Source organism: Micropterus dolomieu, linkage group LG22 (assembly GCF_021292245.1).
Source record: "Micropterus dolomieu isolate WLL.071019.BEF.003 ecotype Adirondacks linkage group LG22, ASM2129224v1, whole genome shotgun sequence".
Classification (NCBI taxonomy): domain Eukaryota; kingdom Metazoa; phylum Chordata; class Actinopteri; order Centrarchiformes; family Centrarchidae; genus Micropterus; species Micropterus dolomieu.
The window spans coordinates 31,595,987-31,617,350 of record NC_060171.1 but is presented as its reverse complement, the minus strand read 5'-3'; the positions used below and the strand labels follow the sequence as shown (position 1 = coordinate 31,617,350).

Genomic DNA, 21,364 nt, shown 5'->3' with positions numbered 1-21,364 from the left:
AGCCTACTGACCTTGGTGATCCCCTGACAACTATTGGATGTTTGCCAATAATGTGGTCCATACATTCATGGCCCCCTGAATAAATATTTATAATTTTGTTGATGCTTTACCTTTTCATCTACTGGGCCAAAAATTTGATTTGTTCAATATGAAAAACTAATCAGCCCCCCACAGCAGTGCTTTAGAGCTAAATGTCAGCAGGCTCCGTGCTCATGGTGACATTGTATTGTTTAGCAGATATAAAATGTACACCATCTTAGTTTAGGGTGTTAATATGCTTATTAGCACTATACACAAAGTAGAGCTGACGGGGTTGTCATTAATTTTGCAATTGTTTGATCACAAAAACCAAGGATTGGAGAAATTAATGTTTTGACCTTGATGATGGCGTTGAAGGAAAGGTTATTACCGTTCATCCTGCAGGGAACATGAATGTCTGATCATTAGGGTTCATCCTCTGGACAATGAATATCTCTACCAATTGTACTGGCAATTCATCCAATAGTTGTTGAAATATTTCACTCTGGAACAAAGTAGTGGATCGAACAACAAACAACAGTGCCAGACACGTAGCAAGTATCATGAGTTTTTATTTGATGAGTACATCACTGAATGAGTTGTGTAGTAGTATTTTGGGTTTTATATATAAATTACTCTCCACAAAAATATTTTTCAATGCACACAAAAATAAGGATTGTTGTACATAAATGTAAAACAAATAAAACCACACCAAAGATTAGACACAAATCAGGGGATCAAAGTAATTTATTTATCATTATACAACACAAGGTTGAACAATGAAATGAAAGTTTGCCACACCTCCTGTGGCCTCCTCTGGCTGGGTGGATTATCTCGCAGTCTACTATTCTTTAATCCAAACCCTGGCGTCCTTTTCTGATGTATTTCTGTCATAGGTAGTTCATCCATGACAAGCAGTTTGTATATAAATGTAAAAACATCCAAATATGTTTTTGGTGAAACTTGCAAATACTTTTAAATGCACATATTTGTGGATTTCCATTTCAGTCATTTAAAACAAGAAACTTTGTGTGTATTGGAAAATATTTTTCTGGAGAGAGTCATTTATTTATAAAAATACATTTATGAATCCTTCTGTGGGCATTTGATAATATTAAGACCGAGAGACAATAAAAACGTGTTGTTGATGTTCTTCCTGTGTAAATGAAGCGGAGAGTTTGCGTTCAGTTAAAGACAGCACTGATGTACACAGCGAGGCAGTCAACACAGATTGTATGCGGAATGCTCATTGAGATAATAGAGGCTGTGACGAGTGAGACAGTGGAATGCTGCAGTGAAGGCAGGGATGAGTCAGACTTGGCCCGGTAGAGTGAAGTTGCAGCCAGCTGCACTGTCCATACACAACTGTCAAGATCACCTCAGCCAATGTCACACAGCAGCCAAACACTATGTCCTTTCACATCGTTCTGTCAAAGACTTTGCATAAGTTTTGGAGTTTGACAGAACAGCCACACTTTATTAAATTGTATGTCTTTTTAAATGACAAATGGTTTGCTGCTTAGATGAAATCGTATTTTTTTAAAATGAAGACAATAAACCATCTGTGTGATTCACACTCACACTCCTTTTTGGTGTTTAGACATTTCACACTTTTCATAGTGTCATGACTCTGTAATACTGTCAACAGTAAATCAAATAAAGTGTTGTGCAACAAAGTACAGAAGGAAAACAGTTTACACGTGTCTGGTTTATATTATGGTGTGTATGGTTTCCCTCTTGGGAGCATTTATCAGTAGTTAGCTTTACACTTTGCCCAATGAGGAAATTCACAAATCAAATAACCATGATACACAGTTGTTTTAAAGCACTAATTAATGATAACAATGTTTATTAGCTCCACAGTACAGTCAGTTCTGATAGTGATTCATAGACTGCAACAGAAAAATCAATGGAGCATCATGTCACCCCTGAACGAACATTTTGAAGCTTGGAGTCAAGTTTATTGCTCACTGCCATGTTGGCAGGTGCCAAAGTCCAAAATTCCAAGTCAGGACAAAGGGGGATCAGCCTGGATCGAACTTAGGTGGGATGAACAAGCAACCACAGACTGTGGTAGACAATGGAGCAACTCTTTTATTATCATTACTCAAATGTTATGTGGAAATGTAGGATATAATGTGCATATGTGTATAATGAAGTGTAATTCAGTACAGTGAGGTTGTAGTGGTTGCCATTAAGGGAGGACACTATTAGCCAGCTGCATCCACTGACTTCATCTCTGCAGCATGTCATTTGCAGTTTTTGCTTTAATATCTGATCAATATTTTTCAACTTAACATAGCATTAAATCACTATGTGCCAACAGGTTGATGGTAGTGAACACCTCACAGAGAACGAACTGCAGATTTCGCAGCCCTTTTAGCTTCTTGTTTTTGTTTTAAAGCCATAAATGTACTGTATTATTCTGTTCCACTGCTCTCATCAATCCCACTACATAGCCCACAGTACGCTACCTGCACAGCACCAAACTGCAGACAAAGTTAGCATCTAACTGGTGAAGCGTGGTGAGCTTTAAGTCAGTAAAGTCTGTCAGAGTTACATGTGGGATGGCGAAACAGCTTTGGAAACCACTTCCCCCTGCAAAGGCGCCAGAGCTTGAACTTCCTGGTCTCTTTATAAATATTTTTACACACTTTTGGTCAGCTTTACGATGAACAAACAAGTGCAAAACTATGACAACTATTTTCCAGGTCAATGTTAATGTAAAAGTGTACTGTTATTATCCCCATATGTATATGATATCATGTCTCCCCCTCTTTATGATGGCCCACTTTTCACTTCACTTTCCATCGTGGACAGTTGGAATAAATCTTTTGATCTTTTGACGCAACACTTATTTTATAATTAAACCTGGCCTTTTGTGCAGCTAAAGAGACATATATTTTATTCAGGAGTTGGTGGAGACCAAAACAGAGCTAAAAGGAGAGTGAATATTGGACTGACATTTGTCAGGGCTTGACAGGGCTATTCTGTGTCCGCAGGAATGTGGAATAGGTTAACATTTTGGGAAACACGCTTTTGAGAAGACTTAGATGAGATCAATACCACTCTCATGGCTGCCTCATAAATGTAAGCTACAGCCAGCAGCCACTTAGCTTAGCTTAGCATAAAGACTGGAAACGCAGAAACAGCTAGCCTGGCTCTGCTCGCCCACTCCTGATGAATTATTCTTTTAAAAGAATAATCCCCAAATATTTGACTCAACATAATGATCTTTTTTTTGCAGACCACATATACAATGTATATTATCACAGAGTCATGCAGAGGCGTTGGTTCCCACTGCTGACACAGAGACAGACAGTGTGGCAAGAATGCAGTGTAGAGGAATGTTGACAGACAGACAAAGAATAGTGGGGAGGCTAAAGGCTTGGCGTGGTCAGCTGGGGGGCTTTTGCCCGGGCATGTTGCTTGTTTACATCTATGTGACCAATCTGCAGTCGTGCTTTTGGTAAATAAGATACAGACCCCAGCACCACAACACAATGCACGCATGAAGCCACAGACAGACTACAAACAGGAAGAGCATTCAGACAGGTGGGTCAAAACAGGCCAAGAGAGAAAGGCAAATGAGATTAATCAGGAAACACAAGTGCGGTCAGTGCACTCAGGTATGCTGCAGAAAGGTAGCCCGGGGCAATGGATGCCAGGTGGTGATTATGGGCGCTGTTTGTGCATGTAAATATTTGGGACTGCACTCACTTTCAACTCTTACAAATCTGTGGTGACACACCTTCAGTCAAGTAGAGGTAGTCAAGGAATGATTATCGGTGCTCACTGTCCCAATTAGGAGTTTATACATTTTTATATATATATATTTTTTTATCTCTCCTAGATGAAGGTGTAGCAGAATGTAGCAGACTTAAAGGACTGTTGAGTTTGAAACAGCTCATGCGTTTTTAAAGATGTTTTCATTGAATGCATTTTGTGTCAAAGTAAAGAAAGTTTAGTCGACAATGACTGCTGATGTGCTGACTGTGTGAAGAGTTTTGAAAAAGAGAACTCAGTATTAAGCAATTGTAAAATAAATTAATAAATCAAAAATCAAAAAACAAAACTGTAACTCAAGAAGTTGCAATGTGGATTTTAGTCCAACAGTGCCACTAAGTGGCAGTTTGAACATCATGGACATCCCACCTTCCCTCCCAAAATTGGAACAGCACAACTGCATGAAGCTTAGAGGCTGCTTTAAAGACTCCTCAATAATTTCTAAAGAAATGTATTCTGTAACTTAATATATACAACTGATCACACACTTTGATAAGCCAAATACAACTATAGGACTGAGAAAGGTAAAACTTTTTTACAATAAATTTAAAATGATAATAGCAATGATAATAATAACACTTATCCAGTGGTGGCAGAAGTACTCAGATATTTTACTTAAGTGGAAGGTGGACTACTGTAGAAATACTGAAAGTCCTTTATTCAAAATGTTACTTTAAGTAAATGGACAAAAGTAATGAATATTAGCAATATACTTAAAGTATCAAAAGTACTCATAATGGAGAATGACACATTTCAGAATAGTGTAAATTATATTATTGGATTATAATTACCGGTAGGCTATGTGCATCACTTTAATGTTGCAGCTAATAAATGTGGGGCTAAATCAAGCATAGCGTTAGTTTAGGCATGCAACAAACATAGACAGTAAATTACTGGACGAAGCCACCCTGCTGATTTGAATGGAGAGCAGTTTTGGACCAATAAAATACTACTACAGGGCTACTTCCTGTTGGCACCAGTGTCTACTGATCGCGCAGCATAACCGTGGTTTAATGACGTAGAGCAACGACAGAAACACTCAGTGTGTTTGTCTGACTCGGATCGTCACTGTTTAATCAGCCCACCTGTGAGGCTCACCTGCCAAACAACAACGCAGCGTCACTGATGGCTGAATAGTTTTAGATTCACTTAGAGTTTATAATCGAAGCAATATGGTTACATCTCTCATGTGCGATGGGATGTGTTTGATGTCATTTTTGGGCCTACATGGTTCCATGCAGGCTTTGGTCGGCTTCACTGTTTCAGCTGTGGTTTACCCCCTTGGCAACAAAGTCAAGCTCAGCTTACAATCCCAGCACATCAACTGATAGCAGCCATCTTAAGCAAGCCACATCAGCTGACAGCTCAGCTGATTCCTCTCTTAGCATTCATTGGCAAATTCCATATAAGGCGCGTCTTCCTGCCTGCCCCTACTGCTTCCCCTGCAAACAGCTCATATCCAAGGGGGTAAGTCAGAGATCGGACAGTGAAGCCGACCAAAGCCTGCATGGAGGGATCCATGTAGGCCCAAAAATGAGGTCAAAACCCTGTGAATGCCTGTCGCACATGAGAGATGTAAGCTACGGAAAGCTCTTAGCAATCTAAAAAATATATCAGAGCAATAAGAGACGCTGCGTTAGTTTGGCAGGTGAGCCTCGTAGGTGGGCTGATTAGACAGTGACAATCTGAGTCAGACAAACACACTGAGTCATGAAACTTTTTGTTGGTGCAGCTATGCAGCTACCAGATGTTGGTGTTTCTGCTGTTGTTCTACATCATTAAACCACGGTTATGCAGTGCGATCATGCGCAGTAGACGCTGGTGCCAACAGGAAGTAGCCCTGTAGTAATATTTCATTGGTCCAAAACTGGCTTCACTGCTCTCCATTCAAATCAGCAGGGTGGCTTCGTCCAGTAATATACTGTCTATGCTCGTAACCCACCGCCACCCCGGCTCTGCCTTCAGGCTCTGGTATCTGATAGGGATGCATGATAATTATCAATCCAATAGTGTTGGCCGATGGGCATATTTCATTATCATATCGGGATTTGGATTTGGCCAAGAATTAGCTGATGAGAATCAAACATGCAAACATGCGTCATTGTGTTCATGTTGCTGTGCGTGGATAAAGCCACACCAGGCAGCTAGAGCCAAACAAACGTGGCGTCTAAGTTCGGATGTTTTTCACTGTTTCAGAAGAAGATATAGCATATAGCATCATTCTTTGCTCCTGTCCTCCTTCCTTCTGTCTCTGCTGGTATTCACTGCAGGTAACAATGTGCCAATTGAAGCTACATGGCAATCTAAGCTGAACAGTTTCCTTTAGCCTGTTGTACATCTAGCTTTGTTAGCACGGTGTGCTTTTAACAACATAGAGGATGAGAGACGTGGACAGAGCAGATCAAATAACACCTTCTACCAGTATGCTTGGTAAACAAATGTATCGATAAAGTTGTCTCTTACTCTTGAGGTTTGATGCAGATGCTACAGTGGCAGGATTACCTGTTGTCAACTCGAGTAGCTTAGAGTTATCTTCACGTCAACGTCTCATGGCCTATCTCTGAGCTGGCTGCTGTGTGTGCATGTGCACCCGCATGTGTGTGTTCCTGTGCAAAGGCAACACACAGCAGCAGAAGCTGCAGCCTGATAATAAACAGTACAGTCTTCAGCCCTGGGTCCGTTAACGCACTTCAGTGCCCATCTAGTATCTGATCAATCATGTAATCTGTGCATGCCTGCTCTGTTCTGTACAGGGGTTCTTTACTGCTGCTCTCTGCCTTGGGCTTTCTGTGTATGCACATGGATGGGCAGGGAGGTTCTCTCCCCACCTTATGGCTTTTCCACGTAGGCACGTGGAAGGGCAGAGAGGTGTGCCCTCCCTGCCTTATGCTTTCCACTTAGGACTGTGGAAGGGCAGAGAGATCCCAGAACAGAGCTTTACCACCAAACATAACTCCAATGCTGCTATATCAGTCTTTGATGAAAGTTGTCCTGTCTGAATTTATATTTATTCATTTTTGATGGGTAGCTTAACCTATAATAATATATTATCTTTTATTTGCTGATTAAATTTTGTGTTATTCATCTGAATCTGTAAAGTAAAAAATAAATGTAGTATTAAGTACAATATTTGCCTTTGAATTATAGTAGACTGGATGTATAAAGTGGCATAAAATGGAAATACTGAAGTAAAGTACATGTACCTCAAAATTGTTCTTAAGTAGTATACGTAAGTAAATGTACTTAGTTACATTTTAACACTGCACATACTTAAAAACCTGACGATGATGTTTTATGGATATAATATTTCCCAAGAAAAATCAATAACTGAATTACAAATGTCCAATATTTTTATTTTTAAATTAATATTGAATGGATTGTCTACTCTTTGTCCTATTGTTCAGTGGTATGAGTGGCATCATTTACCAGTTGCAGAAAAGAGATTATGTAATCATGCAGGCATCCAGATTGTCCGGATCAGATGTAGGTGGATTATACTGTATTTTAAACATGACATTTAAATGTATCTCCTGCATCCTTTCATTTTGCAACATGTACTGTGTGTCTTTGGAACACTTTGTGTTGGCTCGTCTAACTGCTCATCCAACATCTGAGCTGCCCGGTTTGACCTTTGTACTTAACATCTTCATCTCAACACCAGTTTGTGATGCAGACCTTCAGTTAAATATTGAAGTTGAGATAATCCTGATGACATCATTAGGGTTACTTTTTAGACTTCTCCAGAGGCAGAGCTCCAGGACCGATGTTTTGGAACTGGGAACCCAAAATGTGCATTACTTTTTAGTGAAGCCGTAAAACTGTAAAACCTCTAGTGCAAAATACACAAGAAACAAATATACATTACGTGGTGGCAATATCAATATAACTATCTTCTCATATAAGGCTTCTCTTAGCATGTGAAGGTTGCTGGTAGATTTTATCGTGGCCGCTGGCTAACTGAGCTAGTTTGCAGTGATCCCAAGCAGGCACTCGCGTTACTGCCCTGAGAGAGAGTTCTGCTGAGTGTCTCCCCGAGCAGGCCATGCTGGAGACAGTGGTGGAGTCCAGAGCAAGAGGGAGGATTTTTTGTTGATCAGGAAAGCTGGGTCTATGTGCTGAATAAAGAGCTTATGTCCCTCTCCTTCAGGTGGACCACCATGGGGAGGGCTTATTTTGGAAAAAATATGTATGGTAGTCAATGGCAAGAGACAGCAATTGTTTTAATTGTGCCCTGAAATACACACATAATGTTGGTCAATTTACAAGAAAATTTTGCAAGTCAAGAGAGTTGCAGTTTGTTGTAAAACGGTATAAAAAAGTACAAGGAGGCATTCTTATCACACTAATGCATGTTACTAACTCGACTACTTTCCTCTCTCGTACTTTTATACTGTCTCGTCCCTCTCCTCTCTCCTTCTATCACTTTCTGTAGGTGTTTCTGCCTCCAGAGCTGTGGGGTCTGGATCTGTGGTTGCAAGTCGCCTACGGCCCCTATTTTCCTGCTCGACACCCGCTGACTGTTCTTCTTCTTATTAATATTTCTATCATTATTAGCACTATTATTCATATTCATAATAATAGTGCCACTACCACCATTACTATTGTTTTACGTTTCTATATGGATTTTGCATTTGGCTTTGTTTTCTCTCTCTCTCTCTCTCTCTCTCTCTCTCTCTCTCTCTCCCCCCAACCGATTGAGGCTGATGGCCGCCTGAGTCTAGGTTTTCCTTGCCAATGTCGGCATGTACTTGCTCATAGTGGGAGTAGTTGGGCTTCTGTAGATAATTAAAAAGAGCACTGTCTAGACCTATCTATATGAAAAGTCCAATGAGATAACTTCTGTTATGAACTGGCACTATATCTAAATAAAATGGAATTGAAATTATCTGATTGACATTTACAACAGTTAAAATGATGAATGTTTAAAATATCGAGACAGAAAACCTGCCTTAGCCAATAGTGCCGCTTGTATTTTAATTACATGCCCTCTGAAACCCCACAAAGAGACAAAGAAAGAAAAAACTCAAAAGTTTTGGTGATCTGATAATTAACTCCAATGTATTGTACAAATATAAAACTTCTTAGTTTGGGATTTCTTTACATATATCAAACAAACTAAATGAAGCGTAAGAATGACACATTCTACACATTTAAAAGTAAACACAAAGTTCTTCACCTTTTTCAAATGTGGTGTCTTATACATGTCAATAATCACTGTAAAGGGTACATTTTCTATACGATCAACCCTTTTAGGCAAGTCAGTAAACACACTGTCTCAGTGTGTAAGGGTTGCCCAGTTACTGAAGTGTCTTCTGGAGGAACTCAACCAGTAGATGATGAGGAAAACCAAAATCCATCTGAATCACCGTAAAGCCCTGCAGCAAAGAGAGGGGAAGACAGAAGCAATGGGACTAAGAAATACAACACAAACAGGGGCCCAAGACAAAATGACAAAACGTGAACACTCACGTTCTGAGGAAGCACCTCTGGGTTGAAGATGTCAAATAAGTTTGTTCCTTGTTTGTCCAACACCCTGGTTACCTCAATCTCAAGAACTGCAACACATGCCACAAAAGTATCAAAGAAAACCACATTACACTATAGTAACAGCCTTATATTTGTGTGGTAATGTTTTATGATTTTTATCCATTTAAGACATTCTAGGAGAATACTTAATGATTGTGGCGACAATGGGTTGAGGTTTAAGCCAAGTTGCACTTTATTACGTGTACTTCTCTGTCTCTTACCAGACAAGACCTTGGGAATGCCGATCTTCTCCACAGCTTCTCTTATGAACTCCAGTTGGGTCTCATCTAGCTGCTGGAAACAGAGGGAGAGGTGACTGTCCAATCAAACATTAAAACATCTGCATCATTTTAACAAGCGACATGGACTAAACTAATTTACATGGGAGGGACTTATTTTTGTGACCTCTTGCAAACCTTGTGTTTTCTAACTGATTACTAATTGGTATCAGAAGAATTAATATCATATAATGTGTGTAATTATTAACTGTAGACATAACAGACATCTACTCTGTAAATGTGGTCATGGTCAGTTTGTGTAGGGCATATTGCTTTTTTTTTGAAGGATGCAGAGCAGGAAGTCTTACTGATGTTGATGCTGACAAATACTTCTCAGGGCACAAATTGTTTCAGGAAAGGCTAATGGTAAAGTTTTGTAAGAGAACGCACATTTTTGAGAGAAAGCAAGAGTCTTTTTCATCTCCCATCTAAAATATTTTCCACCATGTTCTGGGTCTCTGTAGCTGTATAACAGCTTCAAATGCATTTAAAGTTAAATATATAGTATAGTTTTACTGTAGTATTTTCTTCAACAAGAATCAGGTCAAAAAACCTTACCGGTTGGTCTTGAAAGGGCAGCTTAGCTTGGAATACATCAATCCTAGAGAGGGAGGAGGATCACCATCACACAGCAAGCACAGGACATGGACTAAGAAGAAGTTTACTTTTTGGAAACACTAAAAAGAATAGTAGTAATAGAGACAGGGGCTGACAGGCTGAGACACATTATGGCACAGAGAGACAAGGTGAGCAAACATGTGCTGGAAACTGTAGCTTACAAGCTATAGACAGACAGAATTTCATTGCAAGTGGTCACACCAGGATCTAAATTGACAAAAATGACATTTTGGTCATTGGGTCAAGCTGTTCAAGCAGTGCACCTTTCGCTGATGGATGTTTGCTTGGTCAGCTTGGTTTGTTAAATTAAAAGAAGTAACGAAGAAAGGTAATGTGGATCGTTCAAAATTTGAACTGTTTGTGTTGTGTAGCAGGCTGCTGTCTGGCTGTCGGTGTCAATATGTTTTAGTCAAGCGGGAAGCTTCCGGTCAGAGAACTTAGGCCAACGCGGAAGTCATTTAAACCTGCATTCTATCGAATGGCCAGCAGGGGGCGACTCTTCGATTGCAAAAAGAAGTCCGGTTCCATTAGAAATAATGGTAATGAGGCTACTTCTCAGCTGATTTATTACCTCAGTAAACACTTTCCTAATGCGTTTATGGTCTCAGTCGCTAGTTACAGGTCTTCTTCAACACAACATGATGTTCATTTAGTAAATTATGGTCCTGTTGAGAGGAAAATAGAGCATAAAGCAGAGTATGCTTCAGGGCGGGATTATCTGTGATTGACAAGTCATTACCATGGCAACCTGTCAATCCGGCTAGAGTGACTCCTACCCACGGCACTGTGTAAATTTACCAGCACTGTTGAAAGAGCTTATTAGAAATTCACTAAGGAAACCCTAAGTGGCCATCGATTAAATTTCTTTTTTTACTCCGTTTTCCCCTCACTTTCTCTGGTGAGTACATTTAGTTTTAAGACGATTGATCGCCAGACAAAATTGTCAGCCCTGTTAAAATGACAGTTAACATGAATTACAGATGCACCTAGCTGAGCAAACTAGCTAGCTCCCCACACTGCTGTAACCAACGGGTGACGTCACGATGACTACGTCCACTTCTTAGATACAGTCTATGGTTTCAATTGAAATACTGTAACTTTCCAAAACTGACATTCAGACAATCAGGTCTCCTTTACACAGAGACGGACCACATGTGTGGCAGTAAGGAAGTGAACAGTTTTTTAGCTCTCTTTTTTCCCATTCTTCTTTACTCACCTACTTCTGTCACCTTTCCTGTGCACAACCAAGTGCTTCACCCCACCTTCAAGAGCCATTCGGAAGAACAACACCTTTGCCTTCAGACAGGACGTACAGTCCTCCCCAAAAGTATTGGAACGGTAAGGCAAATAACTTTGTTTTTCTTGTTCACTGAAGACATTTGGGTTTAAGATCAAAAGAGGAGTATGAGACAAGAGTTCATAATTTCAGCTCTCATTTTCTGGTATTCACATTTAGACGTGTGAAACAACTCAGGACATATCACCGTTTGTTTGAACCCATCCATTTTTCAAGTGAGCAAAACTATTGGAAAATGTGACTGACAGATGTTTCTTGTTGCCCAGGTGTTGCCTTTTAGGTTGATTGTCCAAACATTAAATATCTCTGCATAACTAGTCTAAATTTTCATCCTCGGTTCAAACCTATAAAGACTGCATTTCCTGTTAAAGAGGATAAACCAACATGAAGACCAGAGAGCTGTCTGTGGGAGAAAAGCAAGCCACTGTCAAGCTGAGAAAAGAAGGAAAATCGACCAGAGCCACTGGACAAACATTGGGCACAGCAAGCACAACAATTTGGAACGTCCTGAAAAAGAAAGAAACTACTGGTGTACTGAGCAACAGACGTCCAACAGGTCAGCCAAGGAAAAAAAACTGTAGTTGATGACAGAAATATGGTGAGAGCTGTGAAGAAAACCCCCAAAACATCAGTAAGTGACATCAGCAGCCTCCACAGTGCAGGGTGAAGGTGGCACAATCCACTGTTGGAAGAAGACTCAGAGAGCAGAAATATAGAGGCCACACCACAAGATGCAAACCACTCATCAGCAGGAAGAATCGCAAAGCCAGATTGAAATTTGCAAAGAAGTACAGAGATGAGCCGCAAAAGTTCTGCAACACAATCTGATGGACTGATGAGACCAAGATTAATCTCTAGCAAAGTGATGGAGGCCTAAGTGTGGAGAAAGAAAGGAACTGCTTATGATCCGAAGCACACAAGCTCATCTGTGAAGCATGGCGGAGGTCATGTCATGGCTTGGGCGTGCATGGCTGCTTCTGGAACAGGCTCATTAATATTTATTGATGATGGAACTGATGATGGGAGCAGCAGAATGAATTCAGAAGTGGACAGAAACATTTTGTCTGCCAGTTTACAGAGAAATGCATTAAAACTAATGGGGAGGAAGTTTATCAAGCAGCAGGACAATGACCCAAAGCACACTGCGGACAAAACAAAGGACTTCATCAGGGGGAAAAGTGGAAGGTTTTAGACTGACCAAGTCAATCAGCTGACCTTAACCCAATAGAGCTGCATTTCACCTCCTTAAGAGGAGACTGAAGGGAGAAACACTCCCGAAACAAACAAGAACTGAAAGAAGCTGTGCTAAAAGCCTGGAATAGCATCACAAATGCAAACGGTGATATGTCCTCAGTTGTTTAACACATCTAGATGTGAATACCAGAAAATGAGAGCTGAAATTCTGAACTCTTGTCTCATTCTCATCTTTTGATCTTAAACCCAAATGTCTTCAGTGACCAACAAAAACAAAGGAATCTGCCGTACTATTCCAATACTTTTGGAGGGGACTGTAGGACATGCTACAGCATGAAGTGGTTTGTTTTGAGCATACTGACACCTTTAGTGTGACCATCTGCCTATGTTCTCCATCCAGCTTTATAAGTGCAGTCCATTTAGCGTTTACCGTTTACTTTAACGCAGAACCAACGGCTTTCTCACTGATTATTGCAAAGATAGGGCTGTCGGGAAACCAAAGACTTTAAATTAGATCATGTATGCTGAATTTAACATGTTGCAGCCTGAACTCTGCAGGCAGATCAAGATAAGTAAGTCTTAAGCTGTAAAAATCAACAAGGAAGGTCTTACTTTGATGTGTTACTGTGCAGAAAGAGTTTCTTGTCAGCATAGGAAGCTGTGACATCCATGGCCACATCCTGGACATGAAAAACAAAAAAGAAACATTACTCAAACACTTTTCCTCACAAAGCCTTAACAGCATCATATTTTCACTTTTTAAAAATGCCTCAGGCATCAATAGCCACTTTCACCTTGTGGATCATGAGGTACAGCTAGTGATGTCACGCTTCAAGCAGACAAGTCAACACAGGATCGACCTTTCAAAGCATAACTATCATGCTAAGATATACCCAGTGTGACCACCATAATGGGGACTTGTTTTGTTGCACTCGCATCAGAGAGGTACTGTGCTAGTTTGTAATATGAGATGTGCGTCAATCTGCCTCAGTATTTGAAAGTAGAGCTGTAGACTGTGGTTAGTATATTTGAGACCGCTTGTATTCTGAATTCTGAATCGTGATATTTTATTGCCATACAAATGCAATACCAAGGGTTTCCTGGCAAATGTCGCCATTTTTACTGTTTCAAATGCACAATCTGTGTGTACATCAGATATGTTAATGACACTCTAAGTACGTCGGTCTGCTTGTCCACCGTTTCCATCTTGTAAAAAGGAACAACAAAAGAAAAGTAAAATTATGATAAAGTTATATTCATGCATACATGCATTATAAATCTTAATGGACAAGATGCACATTGAATATTATCCTTTACACCAGTGGTGCCCAACTTTTTTTCCTGATGTGTACCCAAATCAAATAAGATCAAGTGACCCTGCATTTTCCAAATGTGGTCATTTCAATTGTAAACTGCTTTGAACTATTTCAACCATTAATCCATTACTTTAAGATTATTATTTCAACTGTTTATCTATTGCTTTAAGCAATTTATTAAATAGTTCATCCATTGCAGCTATTTAGCTATTTTAGCTGTTTATCCATTGCTCTAAACTAACTGTTTCAACTGTTTTCCATTTGCTTTGAATTGATTTTGAACAGTGTATCCATTACGTTTAGCTAATGGATATGACCTCTCTGGTTAGTGCGAGACGTGTCCTGTGCCATCAGCTTATTGTAAATGGTAGCTTACTGGTTATTGTATTCCTACATTTACAATTTCCTATTTGAACAGAATACAAATTATTTAAAAGAAAATCAAATGAATGAGCTGCTCTACAATCGTTCCACTGCAGAAGCACCTCTTGGGGTCCAAGAATCCCTGGTTGGGAAGAACGTCTTTTGTTAGTATGGGGAGCATTAAAACAGATCAACCCTGAACACATCAAATGTTCTGTTCTTAAACTTTCTACCAGATGGCTGAAACTGTCTTGACACAAAATAAACAGCGAAATACCGTTTGAAACAAGAGCGTTGGTGTGCCTTGACCCCCGCAGTGCAGCTGCCCAGAGGCCTTCGACGAGACGGCCGTACCTGAGGTGGAGGTGTTTAGGTGGGGAGCAGATGAGCTCCAGACCCTTAGTTCTGGAAAACCTGATTCCAGACACTACACATACACATACACACACACACACGCAAATAATATGCATCACCTGACAAAAATGTATATGTTTGCATTTGTTAGTATGCTGGTATGAGGAAGATTTTCTACATTACCTTTCTAAAGAAATCAGGCATTGCACTGGAGAGATTTGTCTTGAAAAGTTCCTGAAATCATATTAATCAATAGAATGGAAGACCCAACAAGAGATTAAACAGCAACACATTTAAAATTTAAACATGTGTGCCCACCTCGTCCTTCAAACCCATTTAAAAACACCTGTTGTGGTCTATCCTGTAAAAAAACTATTCATCCATAAAATCAGTGTCGGGTGGAGCTGGGGGTCAGAGAGGCAGTGCAGCAGCAGGCTGGTTGCGTTTACAGTGTTAAAAGCAGAAGAAAAGTCCATGAATAAATTTTCTTGTGTGTGGATGTGCTGTGTCTAGCTGTTTAGTGACAGTGTCTAAAAGTGTGAGACTTGCATCATAGAAAAACTGAAGCGGCTCCAGTTTCTCTGACAGCATGTTCGACAGGTTGCACACAACTCTCTCCATACATTTAAACAGCACAGATGTCAAGGCCACTGGTCGGGAATCCTTCTGGTCTTTAGCAGGTGTCTTTTTGGGAAGAGGAATTATGGTGGATTCCTTCCACTGGTTGGGGACACAGACAAAATCTAGGAGGTGCTGGAACAGCCTTGTGAGAGCTAAACCTAGCTGAGCAGAGAATTCTTTGGGCACCCTGCCTCTGAGCCTGTCAGGGCCAGTGGCCTTGTGTGGGTTGACTCTGCGTAGGATGAAGGTCACCAGCTGTTCACCAATAGTGAAGACTTTGAAGGGGGAGCTGGGGGTTGGGGAGGTCCAGGGTGATTGGAGTGCTGCCACTGTTGAACCGGGTAAAGAAACTGTTTACCTGATCAGCAAAGGACGTGGGATCTGAGCAGCCATCCACTGCAGGTTTTAGGGGCTCTGCCCATCATGATGTTTAAGCCCCTGCCACGCATCCCTCACATTTCTAGTGGTTAGTTTCTGCTCCACCTTGTGCTTGCAGTGGATCTCAGCTAGCTTGGCCTTCCTCCTGAACGCTTTCTCCAGCGCTCTCACCCTGAGCTTGTCTCCTAGCAAAAAAGCTTTTTTCTTCAGGACCAGGCAGATTTTCATGCCCTTAGTAACCTATTTTTTGTTAATTGGGTGAATATATTTGCTTTGTGGGAGAGACAGTAGCCTCACAGAATAAAATATTAATAAATAATAAAATATAAATAAAAAGAGGTAAGTAAGTGAAATTGGGGATCATAACCACAGTCATTATAAAACAGGTCCCAGTGTGTCAGTTTAAAGCACCCCCTCAAGGTTTCAGTTGGGTCTTTCTTACGAACTCTGATGGATTTGTTTTTAAGTTGTGACCTATACCTTGGCAGTAATAAGATGACATTGTGGTCAGAGCCCTCCACTTGGATGTTCTGCAGGCCATATTGTACTTACAGCGAGGTCTGCTCCGGAGATATTGAGTTGCAAACGGCCGTCTTTGTGGACTGCAGTCAGCAAGGGGTTAAAGACCTGGTCTGGGGTTAAACACAAGTTATAGCTGTACCGCACACAATTTTAAGTACCGATACACCTCTAAATCACAAAGCAGGAGGTGACTCTTGAGAGCTGAGACACTGAACTGCCCTGCTGCTAATGAGCTGCTGCTCTTTAGTTACGGTACTGGAGAAACATGAAGTTTGTTATTTCTTACTGAATTTATACTTTAGGGTTCATGGAGGTTTTGCTTTAAAAAGTTGATAAAAGTTGATTTTAAATGTTTTAACAGCCATAGCAAACAGCAGTCTAAATTTGGCATTTAAGAAATGATCTGAAATCAGTCAATATGTCACTGTCATGTGAACATATTCAAGTTGCCACATAATTTTTGTTTTCTTGCTCTCCAAATATAGGTGCACATGTCACCTATGGTATGCATAAGGTCAGGGAAAGATTGTGGTCAGGGCAACTAAAACAGTTGTAGGGTAGGAAAAGATTTTATAAATGGTTAATAAAAGTGCAAACGTTAATTGCAGGTCTGAGATGGAAAATGCTGAGTCTCTCATGAAAGTCCAACTCACTAAATGTCCATCACTTTGTGGATTGGCATCTAAATGGGAACTGCTTCATGTCTAGAGAAATTTAACAATTTAATTCCTAACTACTGACCTGACATCCAGAAGTAGAGCATTTTGTTCTCCGTCAGGTGACTGGGGTGGAAACCAGAGTCAGTGATGACAGAGAAAGTGTCGTTGTAGTTGGTCAGCCCCTGGAAGATTCATACAAAAGAAAAGTGGAGAGATGAACGGAGAAACAGCAATAAGAGCTTTTACACCTCAAACAAATATATTCTTTTCTAAATGTACACTCATTGGATACTTTCATTGGATATTCTGTGTTACAGCCCAGTCTCCCATAAACTACTGTGTATCAATGGTGAAAATGTCTCTGTAAGTATTATAATCGCTAATAAACACAGCCGATATGGTTGTGTTTTCGACTCTATATACAGGTATGATTTACCTTGTGGTATGATTCTATGTAGTTAGCAGTGATTACAGGAGCAGCAGCTACACTGATGTCCACCCTGATGTCTCCATCACTGAGGAACTGCTCTGTAAATGCACACGCGCGCACACACACCTTTATAAACACCCCAGATAAAAATATGAACACTTGTACATACCAGATCAATATTTGTTTTTAACACAAAGGGTCAAATACATGGACCTAACACAGATCCACACCAAAGGAATGTGCTTTCTAACACACACACACACACACACACCTGCTGTGTCTTGTATGAAGTCAGCCAGTATGTTTGCCGCCTTGTTGATCTCCTTACAAATCTGTGTTTGAGAGCACATCATTGCTACAGTATTGCCTTTATTCTGACTATAAGAAGACATGCCAACAATCAGTTTGGCCGTGGTCCTGGTTAGTTCTGTCTCTCTCGCCCTCACCTGTCCCTTTATGGCCAGTTTGACGGTGAAGATGATGAAGTCAGTGAAGAGCTTCTTCAGCCAGTTCGGTCTGAACAACAACAGCAAACACACATGAGCACTGTCAGACACTGTTATTATATATTGCAGATTCTTCTGTTCTTGTTGGTTGACAGTGCATCAGGGTTCAGGTTTTTAACTTACTCTTTGTCGCCCTGCAGATGCAGACGGAGCTTGTGAAAATTCAGATAGCAGTCTGACGTGTCTGCCGCTACCTTTCCTTTTCCGCAGTCTGACCAGACAGAGATAACAGAGAACAGGTGACATGAAAGGCAGTTAGTTGGTATCTGTCTTTATTAATCAGTGCTTAAATTAGCATAAAAAGGTTCCAGTACACTGAACCAGCAGTTGCACTGAATAATCATGTAAAAAGTAGTGAGGAAGCATTTTGGATATGACACCATAGACCGAAAAATCATGGATAAACATAAGACTGTTTGCTGACTTTTACAAATGCATGATGCCATGGCAGCAAATCTGAAGCCACCAGTTAGCTTCTCTGAGGCAGCAGAGGTAATGTGAAGTACATCATGGTTTATGATTAGACTATATAGGAGATAAGGATATGCAATATAAAGTCTGGGAACTCATAGTACATACTGGCTTAATTCACTGCTTTTACTGCAGTTTCTATCAAGGCTCACTCCCTGTGTACGCATACAAAATAGTGTACTTACAAAGTCTGGGGTTGATTCCAAGATCAATCTGAGACTCAATTTCAAAGTCAATTGACTGTGTAAGGGAGACGCTAGATGACAAAGAAAAGGGAATATAAATGGCAAATAAATACAAATCAATGTACTATTGGCTCCTGGGAGAGTTTTTCGGTATAAAAAAGATGATGTCACCATGGCTGAAAGTACAGTAACCTACAGAAACTCAAGCTTAATCAACAGGAAATCAAAAAAAGAGGAATTACTCCCCTCACTGACATGTGATCTGTGGTAAATGTGATGCCTGAAGACAAAACCACAGAGTGTACTGAACTGAGCGAGGGTGATTTTTGTTGCACATAAATTCAACTTTTGTCTCGCCTTGTACTTTAGCTTGTAATAAGATCCGTACAGAGGAAACCACTGCCTTGATGATGACTTATTTATAGAACTACTACCTGGCGGTGTAAGATTTCCTGAGGGACAAAATTCAAAGTCCATCTGTCAGTTAAATATTGCTGCAAAATCAATTCATTCCGCTGGAATCAATGCGATTAGCGGATTCACTCACGAGAGTTAATCCAATTATACTTTACAACCCACAAATCAGTGCCGTTGACCAAATAACAAGCTCCAAAGCAACCAAAGTTAGCTCATCTGGTTACACGTGTTTACCAACAAGCCCTGGGAGAATCCCATACGCTATGAGGCATCTAGAATAAACTCTACATGCAGATAACTTGGTGCTATGTAGAGAATTTCACAACCACAGAAAACCACAATGGAACTAAGTGTTTTAAATATGATTATCTTGCTGTGTGTTGCATGTGCTTCTCTATTTTCTATCACTGGCCTTGTTCTGAGAGAAGCAGTGAATGATGTGATGTTGATGGTCACACACACTCACAGCCAGCTGCCGTATCCATACTGGATGGTCCCTCTAAAGACAGCGGACACGTTGCTTATTTCCATGCCGATGCCTTCTCCTGGACGCAGTTCAAATTCACTCCGACCAATCGACAGGTTGTGAATCTCCAAACTGGCCAATGAAGAAACATTACATGATTTTATGACACTTTGTGTGCATGTGTGTATAAGTGTGTGTGTGTGTGTGTGTGTGTGTGTGTGTGTGTGTCATCTTACTTGTCCAGGCCATATATGACTTTGCCTACAAAGAGCAGGGATTTCTCTCCCTTCAAACCTGGATATCTGGCATGTTGGAACGCTGCCTCAATCACTTTAGTTGTTTTCTCATTCACTGCCAGCAGCACACAAACATTGGTCAAAGACACTCAAACAGACGTACATGTCAGGTGGGGAAACATAAACACTTAACACATTCATGTACAAATGAAAAGCTAAAATGAAATAAGGGAAACAAGTTTACTCACTATAATACAAAAAAATCTTATATAAATGATAGCATTACCACCCTAACCCTTGAAACCATGCCTGGCAGACTGGCAGTCCACCACTAATTACCAGTGGTGTGAAATCCATCTTGAAATCCTTTTCACAGCAATTACTAGGTAGGTTGTTTCGCAAAAGCATGAATGGTTCAACTGATTGAACTGATAAATGAAGCAAGTCTTTGGAGATAAATAAGAAAAACGGGTGCCACTCACACACAACAGCTGCAGGGTAGGTGAGGCGACACACAGCTCCGGTGAATCTGTAGGCCGAAGTGGGGTCCTGCAGGCATGCGCGGGAAGCCCCAAACACCGAGAGGAGCAGCAGCAGGGGCAGTGGCGGTGGGAAAAAATCACAAGGCATCGTGCACGTTGATCTTTCACCTCTCTGAGAGTCGGCTGGGGGGTTTTAACCCTGTGGACTGTTTGAATGGTTTCCTTCTGGTGCAACTGGCTCACTACACAGCAGAGCACTGTTACACAAGTTTAATCAGTTGACTACTGAGGGCCACGGAGCAGTATCTTATCCAATCTCACTTCAGTTTCAGAGCTTTTGAAATTCTTCCTTTAGGTCCCATTTAGATTCCAATTCCCATGAGCGGTGGCAAATACGCTCTCACACATGTGTGACCATGACTTTCCAGATTTCAGCCAGCCTCTGTGGACTTTCCTTTGTACCTGCTGAGAGAACCCTGCAGTCTACTAGCTGTGATCATTCCACTGTCAGGGAGGGCTCTATGTACTACAGCTATCTAGTGAATACCCTGCCCTTCATCCAATCAGAGATGGACAACTTGTTTGATTCACATTTGAAGGAAGGACAAACACTGACTCAGGTTTGTCTTTTACACAAGGTCCCTTTAAAGTAAACTGGTCAAAGTACAATCTTTTCTGGTGATGACAGTGCTACAAAAGCTCAGCTTAGATACACAAACTTGTACATTTGATCTAATCAGATCAAACACTGAGCACAGAAATTTCATGCTACAACCAAAAACGTGCATTTTCTCCACACATGGATCATATTAAAGAAGCTAGCACGTGATAAAAGTAGCAAGTAGAGGACCAGATACGATAGCACTGAACAGTTCTGCATGTAGAAAGTGTCAGTTGGTAGATTTGTAGCCTTGCTGTTGCGACAACCACAGCCAGTATACATACCCCACAAAGATGCCTTTAAAATGAGCAGAAACACTAAATCCTCACAGTCTAAACAAAGCCCACATGCTGGAGACGAGCATGTACGAGTGATGGATCAGAAGCTGTTCTCTACATAACGCATCTAAACTTATTCTGCTTTCCCTGCTCTCAACAGGTGTAGAACGCCACTACATCCAGGTACACTTTCAGGTCCAGCTTTATCTGAACAAAGACTCTTTCAAGAAGTGCTGGCTCACGGGGGAAACTAGATACAGAAGCTGGCTGTAACATGAACTCTTCATTCCCTGGTGGGGATG

General features: G+C 40.8%; 1 protein-coding gene across 2 annotated transcripts; it reads right to left on the bottom strand.

Moving 5' to 3' along the window:
- Positions 1-8,005: 8,005 nt before the first annotated feature.
- On the bottom strand, positions 8,006-20,948 carry LOC123962476 (cholesteryl ester transfer protein, plasma). Of its 2 annotated transcripts, none has more exons than XM_046038623.1 (17): positions 20,124-20,948; positions 19,642-19,756; positions 19,406-19,537; positions 18,523-18,593; positions 17,990-18,077; positions 17,807-17,876; positions 17,632-17,692; positions 17,367-17,458; positions 17,013-17,112; positions 16,302-16,381; positions 14,934-14,984; positions 14,674-14,823; positions 13,330-13,397; positions 10,167-10,209; positions 9,552-9,624; positions 9,274-9,359; positions 8,006-9,179 (listed from the first exon to the last, which is right to left on the bottom strand). In XM_046038623.1, the coding sequence occupies exons 1-17, from the start codon at positions 20,269-20,271 to the stop codon at positions 9,102-9,104; spliced, it is 1,506 nt and encodes a 501-aa protein (XP_045894579.1). In that variant the 5' UTR covers positions 20,272-20,948; the 3' UTR covers positions 8,006-9,101. The 2 variants fall into 2 exon arrangements, with proteins under 2 accessions (XP_045894579.1, XP_045894580.1); XM_046038624.1 differs by having other exon boundaries at positions 9,552-9,621.
- Positions 20,949-21,364: the final 416 nt, after the last annotated feature.

Bases quoted from the DNA above. Each gene is read 5' to 3' on its own strand.
- LOC123962476 (XM_046038623.1), bottom strand. From the start codon at position 20,271: ATGCCTTGTGATTTTTTCCCACCGCCACTGCCCCTGCTGCTGCTCCTC. The intron at 14,985-16,301 runs GTAAGTACAATA...ATATGATTTCAG, and splicing joins TCTCCGGAGCAGACCTCGCT to GAACTTTTCAAGACAAATCT. The intron at 9,625-10,166 runs GTAAGGTTTTTT...CTCTGTTTCCAG, and splicing joins TGCCCTTTCAAGACCAACCG to CAGCTAGATGAGACCCAACT.